The 13,928-nt window shown below is 39.9% G+C and overlaps 1 protein-coding gene across 4 annotated transcripts; it reads left to right on the top strand.

The window, feature by feature from the left end:
- The first annotated feature begins 1,150 nt into the window (after positions 1–1,150).
- LOC143020330 (uncharacterized) lies at positions 1,151–13,476 on the top strand. 4 transcript variants are annotated; one of them, XM_076176671.1, is made up of 3 exons: positions 1,173–1,291; positions 2,338–2,442; positions 11,902–13,476. In XM_076176671.1, exon 3 carries the CDS (start codon positions 12,030–12,032, stop codon positions 12,888–12,890), a length of 861 nt encoding a protein of 286 aa, XP_076032786.1. In that variant the 5' UTR covers positions 1,173–1,291; positions 2,338–2,442; positions 11,902–12,029; the 3' UTR covers positions 12,891–13,476. The 4 variants fall into 4 exon arrangements, with proteins under 4 accessions (XP_076032770.1, XP_076032786.1, XP_076032777.1 ...); XM_076176662.1 differs by having other exon boundaries at positions 1,197–1,291; positions 2,331–2,442; XM_076176655.1 differs by lacking the exon at positions 2,338–2,442 and having other exon boundaries at positions 1,151–1,291.
- Positions 13,477–13,928: the final 452 nt, after the last annotated feature.

Raw genomic sequence — 13,928 nt, 5'->3', positions numbered from 1 at the left:
ACTCAATACAGAACAACCAAAAAAAGCCAATGCTTATCTATTATAGGTGTTAACACATGGAATAAACTGGAAAAGGATTTACCTAAGACAAAATGTTTATCATCATTCAAACGATACTTAAAAAAGTCTTTAATCTATAAGTATTAGTATATTGAACACTTCAGGTCCATTTCATGGTTGTATTCATGGAGAAACTGCCCAAGTCTGCCGCTCTTTTTTTTTTTTTTCTATTCCAGCAGGTCACGGTGACCCGGATCTGCGCATTAAGCAATTGTCGTCCCGTCGACAATCGACCTGACCTCTCACCTCTCTCCTGACCCCCACAAGTTGCGATGCTCGCTCGTGCCCCCGATTTCTGCGTGAGGTCGGAGTTGGCGGACGTCGTGACGCATGCCATTGTGTGTGTGTGTGTGTGTGTATGCATGTATGTGTGTATGTCGTGGACGGACGGCTCGTTCGCGGACGGCTCGTCCGCGGGACTGGGAGGTGGGACGGCTCGTCCACGGGAATATGGACATCTCGTCCAATGACTTTTTTTTGAGAATAGTAAACATAATTTGCGGAACAATTAAACTTTATTTACATATTTATGTATACAGAGTGCAGGTGTGATTATTTTTTTTATCATAGTTGGAGCTGTTCTGGGGTGTTAAAATAAGCATGTCCATGACATTTATAAACACATCTATTACTTACCAGAATATATCATCTAAAGCAAATTTTAATGAAATAACATGAAATATCATTAAAAAAAGGTAATAAAATGATTGTCTAGGAGTTTTTTTGAAATCTTGTCCGTGGACGAGTTGACCACCCATGGTGGTGTCTGTGGACGGGTTGTCCTGCTTTGCGGTTTTGTGGGCGGGTTGTCCGTGGGCGGGGTGTCCGTGGACGAGTTGTCCTACAATCGTGTATATATGTGTGTAGATGTGTATGTGCCATGCTACCATGTAACAAAAATAAATAAATGAAATTAATTTTTTCCTTAAGGGAGAGCAACTCCCCATAAGCTTTGCTTCTCGCTCTCCCTTTTCAACTACCAATTTTGTAAAAAAAAATGTATATATGTATGTCTAATTGTATTTAATATTGTTGAATAAACCTATAATAAATAAATAAAAAAAAAAATATCTCCTGTTTCAGCTTCTTGTACTCCTTTTCTTTCTCATAGTAAATAGAAAACCACCACCTCCCGGTTTGTTTACATGTGACGTCATAGCCCGGCCATCCTTGAGGTTCGCAATAAGAGGTCTTTAAATTGAATACATGAGTGCAGTCACATAGTATTAAGGTACAGTAGTGTGTACGTAGTGAGTTTGCATTTAGCATAAGCTGGTAAAATTGATTAAATTATATCAAAGCCTCTATTGGGCATAGTGACCATAGACATAGTATGCCAACATTTGGTTTCTTGGTGGGAGGAATGCAGCTGTTGGATGGAATTCAACATAGTCCCAAGAGATGTTATTAAAAGGGTGACTATGAAATGGCCAATAACATGTTTAGTAGGGTTGATTAGGAAGAGAAGTGTTGAAGACAACTCAAATCAATGGCAATACATTTTACATCAGTACAATAACAATGCAGTAATAGAAACCTGTGTTCCACTACAGCAATCTTATCCAAGTGAAACAAAACTTAAACCCAACATGATGAATGAAAGATTAATTAACAAACTTAAGGAAAAGGAGGAAGCTTGGAAGAGATATACACAAGGTCAAAGACCAGATACAGTATGTACTGTAGTGTAATGTAGGAAAAGAAATGTCAAATGAAGGTACACACGCTGTAAGAGAGGCAAAAATGAAAATATAGCTTTGAGAAGAAAGTGTCTACTGAAATTAAAACAAATCCCAAGGGTCTCTTTATGTATGCCAGAAGAAAGAAAAAGAACAAAAAGGAAGTAGTAGCTTAAGTGCTCTGATGGCTCTTTTTACCCCTTCGATATGATGACGCCTAAACAGGTGTTATGAGGAGTGAGTGTGTATATAAGGATGCCGACATTGGCGTCTTGATTATATTTGTAGTTGTAGCTGAGTGGCCCCCCATATTCTGTGAACTGGCCGGATTATATTTTCTGTGGTTATTAAGATTCAGAATGAAAGAGAATGAGTAATACAGCTGTAACTTTATATTTCATAGTGGGATTATTGTGATGCATCATCATACATCAGGCAGCTAATGCTGCCTGCGAAAATTTGACTCTTATTAAAGAGATTAACCTCCAGTATACCTGAGATATGCACTGTACTTAACAGGGCATTCCAGAAAATATTTATTAAAGAAGAAGGGAGTAATAATCAAATACCAGTATAAGTATTAGATACTAGTTTTCAGGGCGAGGGTCTACAGAAGTGCAGATTCACTATAGAAGATGTGAAAACCATGATTGGAAGCCTTAGATCAGAATCAGCACCTGGACCTGATGTAATACATCCTAAGGTACTACTGGGAATGTTTATGTATTCACCTGTATTTACCTAGTTGTATTTACCCAATTGTAGTGTACAGGAAAGGAGTAATGGTTGTTGAGTCCCTGTGGTAAATTTTTAGAAGCGCACACATACATGATATAGCAATAGAAATTAAAGATTAATTTTGTAAATTATAATACATTAACGTAATGTACGTTTTTCTTGGCAGAAATAAATACCGGAAAATGTTACTAAAAGCAATACACAAACAAACATAGCCACTTCAACTGTTTGAGACCCCAACTTTGTTTTGGTATATGTAGAGGTTGAAGAAATTAAAGTATGATAAATTCATCTATTCTAACCTAACCTACCTACCTATCCTACCTATCTAACCTAACCTAACCTAACCTATCCTGCATTTAGTAATGCTGTACCTGTAATTCTAGAGACCATCAGGGTTGTTGTTGTCTTTGACCTACAAATCTATTGAAACAAAGATGGCGTCTAAAGGAGTCGACTTCATTCATTTGTGTATAGCTTTTAGTAACATTTTCTGTTATTGATTTCCGCCAAGATAAACGTATATGACATTGATTTACAAAATCAATATTTAATTTTCTAATGTTAAATTGTGTATGTGTGCAGTTCTAAAAAAAATACCGTCCTGTCTCCTGTTCTCTAATTTTCTAACATACCCAGTGTCAAATTCATGTATGGTTCCAACTTAATCTATATCTTTGAGGAGAATGAGTATAAGAAGAAACTGAAAGAGGAGTGGGAGGGAGTGAAGGATAGAGTAGAACTAGGAGTGGAGGAGGAATGGGGATGGTTCAAGGAGGGAGTCATAAGGTGTGCAAAGATGGTGTGTGGAACAAGGAGGGTGGGAGGAAATAAAAGGAAGGGTAGTTAGTGGTGGGATGACGAAGCAAAGAAAGGTGAAGAAGAGAAGAAGCAGGCATTCATAGATTGGCTACAAATTAGGACGAGGGAATTGTATGAGAGGTACAAAGTAAAGAGAAGGGAAGTTAAGCATAAGATAAAGGAAGCAAAGAGGAGTACAGATGAGAAATGGGGTAAGAGTATGACAGAAAATTTTGAAAATAATAAAAAGATGTTTTGGAAGGAAATTAAAAGAGAAAGAGGAGGCAAATCAAATAGAGAAGAAAAGGTAAAAGGTGCAGATGGAGAGATGATAATGGAAGAGAAGGGAATGAGAGGAGGGTGGGCAGAGTATTTTAGGGAGTTGCTAAATGTGAAGGAGGTTAGGGAGGGAAAGGTAGTTGCAGTGAGAAGCACTAAGAGAATGAGAGTGATGAGTGAGGAAAATGGAGGAGAAATAGGGAAGGATGAAGTGAAAGCAGCTGTTAAGATGATGAGAGCAGGTAAGGCACCTGGGTTGGATGGATGCCATGCAGAATGTCTGAAGAAAGGAGGTACAGTGATGGTGGACTGGCTGGTGAGGTTATTTAATGTTTGTTTAAGAGAAGGTAGAGTGCCAGAGGACTGGAGGAGTGCCTGTATAGTTCCACTTTACAAGGGAAAAGGGGACAAGTGTGAGTTTAGTAGTTTCAGAGGGATCAGCTTGATGAGTGTAGTTGGGAAGGCTTATGGGAGGGTCTTGATTGAGAGGATTAGGAGAGGAACAGAGGGAGTAATTGGTGAGGAACAGTGTGGGTTTAGGACAGGTAGGGGTTGTGTAGATCAGATTTTTGTGGTAAGATAGATATGTGAGAAAGCTATAGGAAAAGGTAAGGATGTTTTTGGGGCTTTTATGGATCTGTAAAAGGCTTACGACAGGGTAGACAGGAAGGCACTGTGGAAGGTACTGCAGATATATGGGATAGGAGGAAAGCTGTTAAGAACAGTCAAGAGTTTTTACAAGAGTAGTAGAGCTTGTGTTAGGATTAGAAATGGAGAGTGAATGGTTTGAGGTAAAGGTGGGACTTCGTCAGGGATGTGTTATGTCGCCTTGGCTGTTCAATCTTTATATGGATGGGGTGGTGCGAGAGGTGAATGCAAGGGTAGTGGGTCAGGGGTTGGAGATGATTAAAGAAAATGGAGAAAAGTGGGAGGAGAGCCAGTTGTTGTTTGCTGACAACATTGTGCTTGTAGCAGGATCAGAGGAGGGATTGAGGAAGTTAGTGACAGAGTTTGAGAAGGTGTGTGAAAGAAGGAAGCTGAAGATAAATGTGGGTAAAAGTAAGGTGATGAGATGTACAAGGGAGAGAGTGACAGCAGTGAAAGACTGGAGGAAGTGGATAGTTTTCAGTACTTGGGTGCAAATGTGGCAGAAAAGGGAGTGGGGCTGGAGGTAGAATGTAGATTGAGAGAAGCGAGTAAATGCCTTGGTGGACAAAAAAGTGTAATGAGAAATAGACATCTGGGAATGGATGCTAAGAGGAGGTTATATTTTCCTAGTTGTATTTTGTAGTGTCTAGTTTGCTTTTAAACTCATGAATGGTTTTTGCACACACTATTTCTTTGTCCAGTTTGTTCCAAGTGTCTACCACTCTATGTGGAAAACTGTTTTTCTTCAGATCTCTTCTGTAGGTATGTTTTTTGATTTTCTTTCCATGTCCTCTTGTGCTTCTCCTGTCCCAGTTTAACAAGTCCTCTCTATCAAGTATTTCTGTGCCTTTCATGATTATGTAGATGGTCAGTGAAGGAGTGATTGTGCCAACAGTGCTGTATGGGGCAGAAACATGGAACATGAGAGAGGAAGAGAGAAGGAGTTTGAATGTGTTTAAGATGAAATGTCTGAGAAGTATGATAGGGGTTACTAGGCTGGATAGAGTGAGAAATGAGGAGGTGAGGAGAACAGGGGTGGAAAGGGAGCTGGAAGATAGGGTTGATGAAAAAGTATTAGGATGGTTTGGACATATGGAAAGAATGAGTGAAGAAAGATTAGTAAATGAAGTGTGGAAAGCAGAGGTGGAAGAAGTGGATATGAGGTGGCGTCCTCAGATGAGATGGATGGATGGGGTGAAAAGGGCATTACAAAAGAGAGGAGTGTCTGTGGAGGAAGGACAGGAGAGGACAGAAGATAGGGGTGAATGGAGAGGGGTTGTTTATAGATGATGCTGTGATGCATGAGGGGGAGTAGGTGGGGGATGGGGGGTGAGGAAGTATGTATGAGAAAAAATTTGACGTAGCCCGAAGGGATTTTTCCCCATCTAATCCTTTTCTGCATGGGGGGACGGAGAGGGGGGTCGCCGAATTTATGAAGTGGCCTTGCTGTGGATGTGCTGTGTCTTGTGACACTGCGTCTGACCCAGGTGTTACGTAGCCCTTCACGTATACAAGGGTACTGTAACATTTGATCTATCTCATGTTAAGTCAATAGGGGTATTTAGCAAACATTACAAGTATAAGTATCTATATTTTAACATGAATAATATGATACAACCTAGTATGTTACCTACAAGGACGCACCAGTAACCTCTGAGGCTCCTTCCTATCCCTAAGTATATGCAATTCTTACCGTTACCCATCTAGGTAACAATTTGCTAGCCAGGAACACCTGTCTGGTATGATGACAGGAATCGTAAGGGGGAAGGAGGTACCACGCAAGCCTACCGTACCTCCACTGGCTTTTAGTTGCCAGACGTCACCATTTGGCGACTACTCTCATCTTTAACAATTTAGTATATATGCACACATATAATTAATATATATGTAAAGAGGGCAGGAATATCACAAAGCAACTATAATACAATGGATCAATAGAATGGAACTAACTAGCTAAAGAAATACATAATGTGGATACAACCAATTAGCCAATTGCGCAATGCGCACACAGCATCTAGTGGCCCGGTACCCCTTGTCCTACCAGGCCTATAGTAGGACAAGGCAGAATTGGGCTCACTTGAGCTGATGGTAAAATATGGCGGGAAAGTGCCTGGCCATGGACGGGCCCGCAACACAGGGCAGTGGACAGGATGCAGGGATGACCCGTCATCCAGGAGGTGCCAAGATAAGAGGGAGGGAGGAGAGTAGAGGGGAGTGGAATATGTAGGAAATGGAATGGATGGGAGTGGTTTCTATGCCTTTTTCTTTCTGGCTACCCCCCGTGTAGGGGGAAAAAGCCTTAGGTATATGTATGTTGATTTCCACTTACCATATTTATATTTGAACTTGTGTATTGTTCAAGCTTGGACTATATCACCTAAGCTATTCCATATAATTATACATCTATATGGAAAACTATTTCTTCACATCCTTTCAACATGTGGTCTTTCTTAATTTTCTTCCATGACATCTTAAAATCCTCCCATCATTAACAACTTCAGTACCAGTCAAATTCTTGCATTCAGCATTGGCTCCCATATGAACAATGTATCACACTACTCACATCATAAAATATACAGTGGGGGACAAAAACTTAGTCACCAGAGTAAAAATATTTTTTTTCTCAAATAACCTATATTATCAGGTACTTACCAGCTCTCTAGTACTTTGTTGGACACCCCTTTCTCTTGATACATTCTTGGAGATGTTTAGGGACAGATGCTGCAAGATTTTGAAGCCACACAGGGTCCATATTTTTCCAAATATCCTTTATGGCTGCCTCTAGCTTGGGGATTGATGAAGTGTCGCACTCATGCAACTTATCTTTTATGAGCGCCCAGAAGCTCTCAATTGGGTTTAAATCAGGCAAATTACTTGGCCAATATTTTATATACTCCACATCATAGAATGCAAACTATTCTATAATGAGTTAAGCAGTGTGGCATGGTGCACCATCCTGCATGAAGGCATCTGATTTTGCACTGAATAAAACAGTCCTCCAAATGATCATTAAGTAGCTCAATATATCGGTCTGCATTCAGAGTTACATTTTTTGGTAGTATCACTAATGATTCCACACTATGGTAGCCAAAAGCACCCCAAACCATCAGTGAATCAGGATGTTTTACAGTACCATGTGTGAATTTTGGGTCCAAAGGATCACTGCCAGGACGGCAGTACACTTTGCCAAGACAGTTTCCAGTAATGGTGAAAGTGGCTTCTTCACTCCACAACACATTTTGTGTATTGTGCAGTGGCGGGCCAAGAAAACTCGTGATGCTGGTGGAGCTGATCCGCCATTACAGAACAGGCCTACAGGGAGGCCCAGGAAGACTACTACTTGTACTCTGAAGGTACTGAGGAAACAGGTGGATGCTAGTCCACATATAACAGCACCACATTTGAAGGAAAAGAACCCTAAATTACTTGGTCATGTGTCTGGGAGAACAGTACACTGCTGCCCGCATGATGATCTGCAATTCTCACACCACAGTGCTCGCAAGAAACCACTTGTATCCATAAAACAGAAAAAGAACAGGGTTGCTTTTTGCCACAGATATTTACAGTGGGATCTGGAGAAGTGGAAAAATGTGTTGTGGAGTGATGAAGCCACTTTCACCATTACTGGAAACTGTCTTGGCAAAGTGTACTGTTGTCCTGGCAGTGATCCTTTGGACCCAAAATTCACACATGGTACTGTAAAACATCCTGATTCACTGATGATTTGGGGTGCTTTTGGCTACCATGATGTGGAATCATTAGTGATACTCCCAAAAAATGTAACTCTGAATGCAGACCAATATTTTGATCTACTTAATGATCATCTGGAGGACTGTTTTATTCAGTGCAAAACAGATGCCTTCATGCAGGAGGATGTACCATGCCACACTGCTAAACTCATCAAAGAATGGTTTGCATTCTGTGATGTGGAGTATATAAAAGATTGGCCAGGTAATTTGCCTGATTTAAACCCAATTGAGAACCTCTGGGCACTCATGGAAGATAAGTTACGTGAGTGTGACACTTCATCAATCCCCAAGTGGGAGGTAGCCATTAAGGGTATTTGGAAGAATATGGACCCTGTGTGGCTTCAAAATTTTTCAGCATCTGTCCCTAAATGTCTCCAAGAATGTATCAAGAGAAAGGGGTGGTCAATAAAGTACTAGAGAGCTGGTAAGTACTTGATAATGTAGGTTATTTAAAGAAATTTGTCATTTGTACTCGGGTGCCTAAGTTTTTGTCCCCTACCATGAAGTCACTGCTGTATTACTCATTCTCTTTTACTCTGAGTAATAAATAATAAACACAGAAAACATGATTAAACCAATTCACAGAATCCAGGGGTAACTCGTGTACAACTACAAAAAAATAGATATAATCAAGACACCAATGCTGGCATCCTTGTGTACCCACTTGTGCCTCAAGACACCTATGTGGGTGTCATCATACCGAAGTTATGAGGGGATCTCTTTTATCAATGCAATCTATCCCCTTTAGTGAGCTGAATACTGTAATCATGTCACCTCTTTCTCTTCAGTCTTTCAAAGTTGGTAGATCCAGTACTTTTAGTCTTTCCTCATATGGTATATCTGCCAGGCGGGGACCAGTTTGGTTGCTGCCCTTTATATTCTCTCAATCTTGCTTATGTCCTTCACATATTCCTGCCTTGGATGTATCAGGGTTTCGATGAGTTTTTTTTATCATCTCTTCTGCAGTAGTCCATATGACTCTCACACAATCCTGCTGGTGAATAAAAGGATCAACCTTGCTGAAAATATGATTACTAGCATAAGAACATAAGAATAAAGGAGACTATAAGAGACCATAAGGCCTACACTAGGCAGCTCCGTATCCATCACCACCTGTCATCCCCATCCATAAAGTTGTCTAATCGTTGACGAATAGTCTCCAGACTACACGAATTGCGCTTGCCTGCCTGCCTGCCTACAATCAATGCCTATGCATTTATTTATGTATTTTATTAATTATTGACATTATTATAGTTTTTTATTCATTTATATTGATTTTTTTCGCATCCGACCTAGATATGGACCAAAAGGTCTCCTGTCGGCATGCTCTACCTTTGTAATCCTTTGTAAAACAACTGATAGTTTCAGCGCTTACTACATGGTTACTAAGTTTATTCCATTCATCAACCACCCTATTAGTAAACCAATTCTTGCCTATTTCCTTCTTAAATCTAAATTTGTCCAGTTTATACCCATTACTGCAAGTCCTGCCCTGTTGTTTTATTATGATGACCTTGTTTGCATCAACCTTGTTATAACCTTTGATCCACTTGAACACTTCTATTAAATCACCCCACACTCTGCGTCTTTCCAGAGAGTGTAAGTTAAGGTGCCTAAGCCTCTCTTCGTAAGGCAGATTTCTGAGTCCATGTATCATTTTGGTCATTCTTCTCTGTACTGATTCTAGTGAACTGATGTCCATTCTGTAGGACAGAGACCAAAACTATACCGCATAGTCAAGGATGGGTCTAACTATCGCTAGATAGAGTTTAATAATTACCTCTACACTTCTATTTGTTACCGTCCTAGCAATGAAACCTAATGCACTGTTAGCTTTATTTCTGGTGCTAATGCACTGCTTCCTGGTTTTAAGGTCCGGACTCACCAGAACTCCCAAGTCCCTCTCGCACTCAGATTTTTCTAAAAATGTGTTATCTAAGCTGTATTTATTTTCAGGGTTGTGTAGCCCTATGTTTAACACGCTACACTTAGAGATATTGAAGTTCATTTGCCATTTCACCGACCATGTTAACAATTTATTAAGATCATCCTGCAGAATCTGTGCGTCGTCTCCTGACCTAATTAGGCGTCCTATTTTAGTGTCGTCCGCAAACTTACTAACATCACTATTTATCCCATTGTCTAAGTTGTTTATGTACATAATGAACAACAAGGGACCCAAAACTGAGCCCTGGGGGACCCCACTAGTAACATTGCCCCACCTAGATTTTATTCCATTTATGGTGACCCACTTTTTTCTGTTATTAATCCAAACTCTAATCCATTCTAACACTTTTCCTCCTATGCCATGGGCTTTGATTTTATTTAGTATTTCTAATCTTGTCTAGCGCATCCCGGACATGCAAAAAGTCCTCCATCCATTTCAACAGCTTTGTAACCCGTCAATGTTTTCCAGTTTTATTAATAGTTTTTTGTGAGGGACTTTATCAAAAGCTTTTTGTAGATCTAGGAAAGCAGTCAGCCCATCTGTCCCTTCCTTGTATTATGTCTAGTAGTCTTGAGTAAAAACAGATAAAATTTGAGGCACATGATCTTCCCTGTCTAAATCCAAATTGTCTTGGATTTAGGATCTTGTTCTCCTCCAGATGTTGTATCCATCTAATTTTTATAACTTTTTTCACAAATTTAAGCTGCCATGGAGTATCAATCTAGTGACTTTAGTACAGCCAAGTGTATATAATACTATAACTGGAGGGATGACAACTTTGGTGGTGCTGACATCCCCCCATGAATCAAGAGTCATTCTCTCTCTCCGTATCCTCCTCAAAGTCAGCCATGAAGAGTCACTCTGTCTCTCTCCTCTCTCCCTCCCTCCCTCCCTCCCCCCACCCCTAAACAGCCTTTGGTATGAGGTTGAACATATAGATACTGGAGGATGTTGATAATATAAGAGTATCTAGTTTAGAGGTTGTATATGTTTTTGACTGAGGGGATGAACTTGGGTGGGAAAGAGAGACCACTGCAACAGGGTGTGTGTGTGTGTGACCATGATTTTATCCTGCTGCTGTTGCCCCTGCTGCTGGCTGTCCACCTATCTGTCACCTCAGGTTTCTGCTGAATGATGAATCTACTACCCTTTCTTTCTTGGTGTGTATATATGACCTTTTCAAGACCTTGGATGTACCAATATGCCCAATGAGGAAGAATGTATGTATTGAGGGTCTTTGTCACAATCATCACCAGCACCACCACCTGGGGTCATCAGAGTGGGACAAGACAGAAACATTCATTCTTCTTAGCCACAGGATAACTTCCTTGTGCATTTGTAGATGAACTGTTCCAGACCACCTGCAAGGTTAAAGTCTGAGTTAGCAACCCCCCCCCCAAAAAAAAAAAAAAAAAAAAAATCCTATGGAGGAAGTTTTACTGCAACAAGAAAAATATGGATTATACCTCAACAGTTTCTTAGATCATATTGATTATGATTTACTAAAATAACAGGCACACCATTGACCAATGTATCTTAAAGAATGTGACTTGCATCACTTAAGATAGATGATTGAGAAGAACTGAATAAACCTTTCTAGACTAGGTAATGTTTGGATTCAGGTCTCGTGAGCCCAAATGTGGAATGTTATGGAGTTATGACTGCTGTGGCCAGCTGAGCCATTCCCCCTTTTCAAATCTTATGACCAGATGAAAAAGCTAGAGCAGAACATGAGTCATTTTGGTTGTGGTGGCATGATTATGCATATAGCTATTGGATGATTTTCATTGCATTTCTAATGAAAAAGAAGGCAATATATCATAATATCATATCAGGTAGTGTCTCTACCTATTTTATATTAGGTAATTGCATGTAAAAAAGGGTCTGTTTAGGTTCAAAGGGGCTTGGGTGTGAAATGGTTTGTGTACAAAAATCCACAATCCTATTATTACACAATCTCAAAGAGTCAGATGTAAGTCTTATAATTAATTTTTTCCAGGATGATGGTAACTATCAACATTTCTTTGGAAGAGCTATCCATAGATTCCATATATTTGTCATACAACAAAGAGGATCTGGAGCGAGATCTGTGGCACAGCTATCTCATAAATCATCTTTAAATATCACATGATGACCCACATCAGAGAGAAGCCATTCCAGTGTTATCTGTGTGATTCTACTTTCTCACAGAAGAGTGATCTCAAACGTCATATGATGATCCACACAGGAGAGAAGCCTTTCCAGTGTGACCGGTGCGAGTCTGCTTTCTCACAAAAAAGTGCTCTCAAACGTCATATGATGACCCACACAGGAGAGAAACCTTTCCAGTGTGACCAGTGCAGTTCTGCTTTCTTACAAAAGGGTGATCTCAAATATCACATGATGACCCACACAGGAGAGAGACCTTTTCAGTGTGACCAGTGCAATGCCGTTTTCTCACGAAAGAGTCACCTCAAATGTCACATGATGACCCACACAGGAGAGAAGCCTTTCCAGTGTGACCTGTGCAATGCAGCTTTCTCCCTAAACAGTAACTTCAAACGTCATATGACTACCCACACTGGGGAGAAGCCTTTCCAATGTGATCTATGTAATACAGCTTTCTCACAAAAGAGTCACCTGAAACATCATGTGATGACCCACACAGGGAAGAAGCCTTTCCATTGTGACCAGTGCAATTCTGCTTTCTCACAAAAGAGTGAACTCAAATGTCACATGATGACCCACACAGGAGAGAAACCTTTCCAATGTGACCTGTGCAATGCAGCTTTCTTACAAAAAAGTCACCTCAAATGTCACATGATGACCCACACAGGAGAGAAGCCCTTCCAATGTGACCTGTGCAATTCAGCTTTCTCACGAAAGAGTCACCTCAAATATCACATGGTGAACCACACCGGAGAGAAACCATTCAAGTGTGACCTGTGCAGTGCAACTTTCTCACGAAAGGGTTTCATCAAACTGCATATGATGACCCACATTGGATAGTAGACATTCCAGTATGATCAGTCCAATGCAACTTTCTCACAAAAAAGGGGTCTCAAGTGTCATACTGAAGAGAAACTTTTCCAGAAGATTCATCTCAAACATCATGTACTTACTTGCTTTGGAGAGAAGTTTTCCCAGTGTAACCTGTGTGATGCAGCTATCTCATGAAAGAATGCTCTAAAATATCACTTGATGATCCACACCAGAGAAAGGCCCCTCCAGCAGCTTGACCTGTGATATGCAGCTTTCTCATGAAAGGGTGGTCTGAAATAGCACATGGTGTCCCACATGGAGAGAAACCTTTGTACCGTGACCTGTGCAATGCAGTTTTCTTATGAAGGAGTAATATCAAATGGCATATGATGATCAACACAGCAGAGAAGTCTTTCCAGTGTGACTTGTACAATGCAGCTTTCTTGTGAAATATTTAGTCATATAACTCAGACTGGAGAAAAAGTTTTGTAGATATTGCATTGTACATTTCTCACTAAAGACTGGAGCTGTGTGGGGAGATAGTTGTTGCATTCAAAGTCAGACGTATGGAATTTGCAGTGGAATAGATTGTGACATATTCCTCTGGAGAGAGAAATTTATATATATATATATATATATATATATTTATATATATCTATATATATATATATATATATATAATATATATATATACACACACACACACATATAGTGTGTGCAAACATTATTCAAGATTTTAAGAGGAAAATTGATGCTGAAAGATACAAAGACGGGTCACCACGAGCATAGCTCCCTTCCTGTATAATACAACTAGGTAAATACAACTAAGTCAATATACACACACACACACACATGCTTGGCTCTTTTTATGCGTTCTGCCATATTTCTTCAGCATAGGTGTTTGAATAAGTACTGTATGAAATTGTTAAGATTTATTTATTGATTCTATGGTAAAGTTATGCACTAGTGGAGTAGTTTCAGAGGATATTATATAGGACCAGAAGATCTAAAATGTTTTCATCATTTTAATTTATATTTGTTGGGAATGGTCTAATTTGAGCTTGA

The sequence above is a fragment of the Oratosquilla oratoria genome, chromosome 3 (assembly GCF_046742065.1).
Source record: "Oratosquilla oratoria isolate Oo_2021 chromosome 3, ASM4674206v1, whole genome shotgun sequence".
Lineage (NCBI taxonomy): Eukaryota > Metazoa > Arthropoda > Malacostraca > Stomatopoda > Squillidae > Oratosquilla > Oratosquilla oratoria.
The sequence above is the reverse complement of the archived record's forward strand: the minus strand, read 5'-3'. Positions and strand labels throughout refer to the sequence as shown.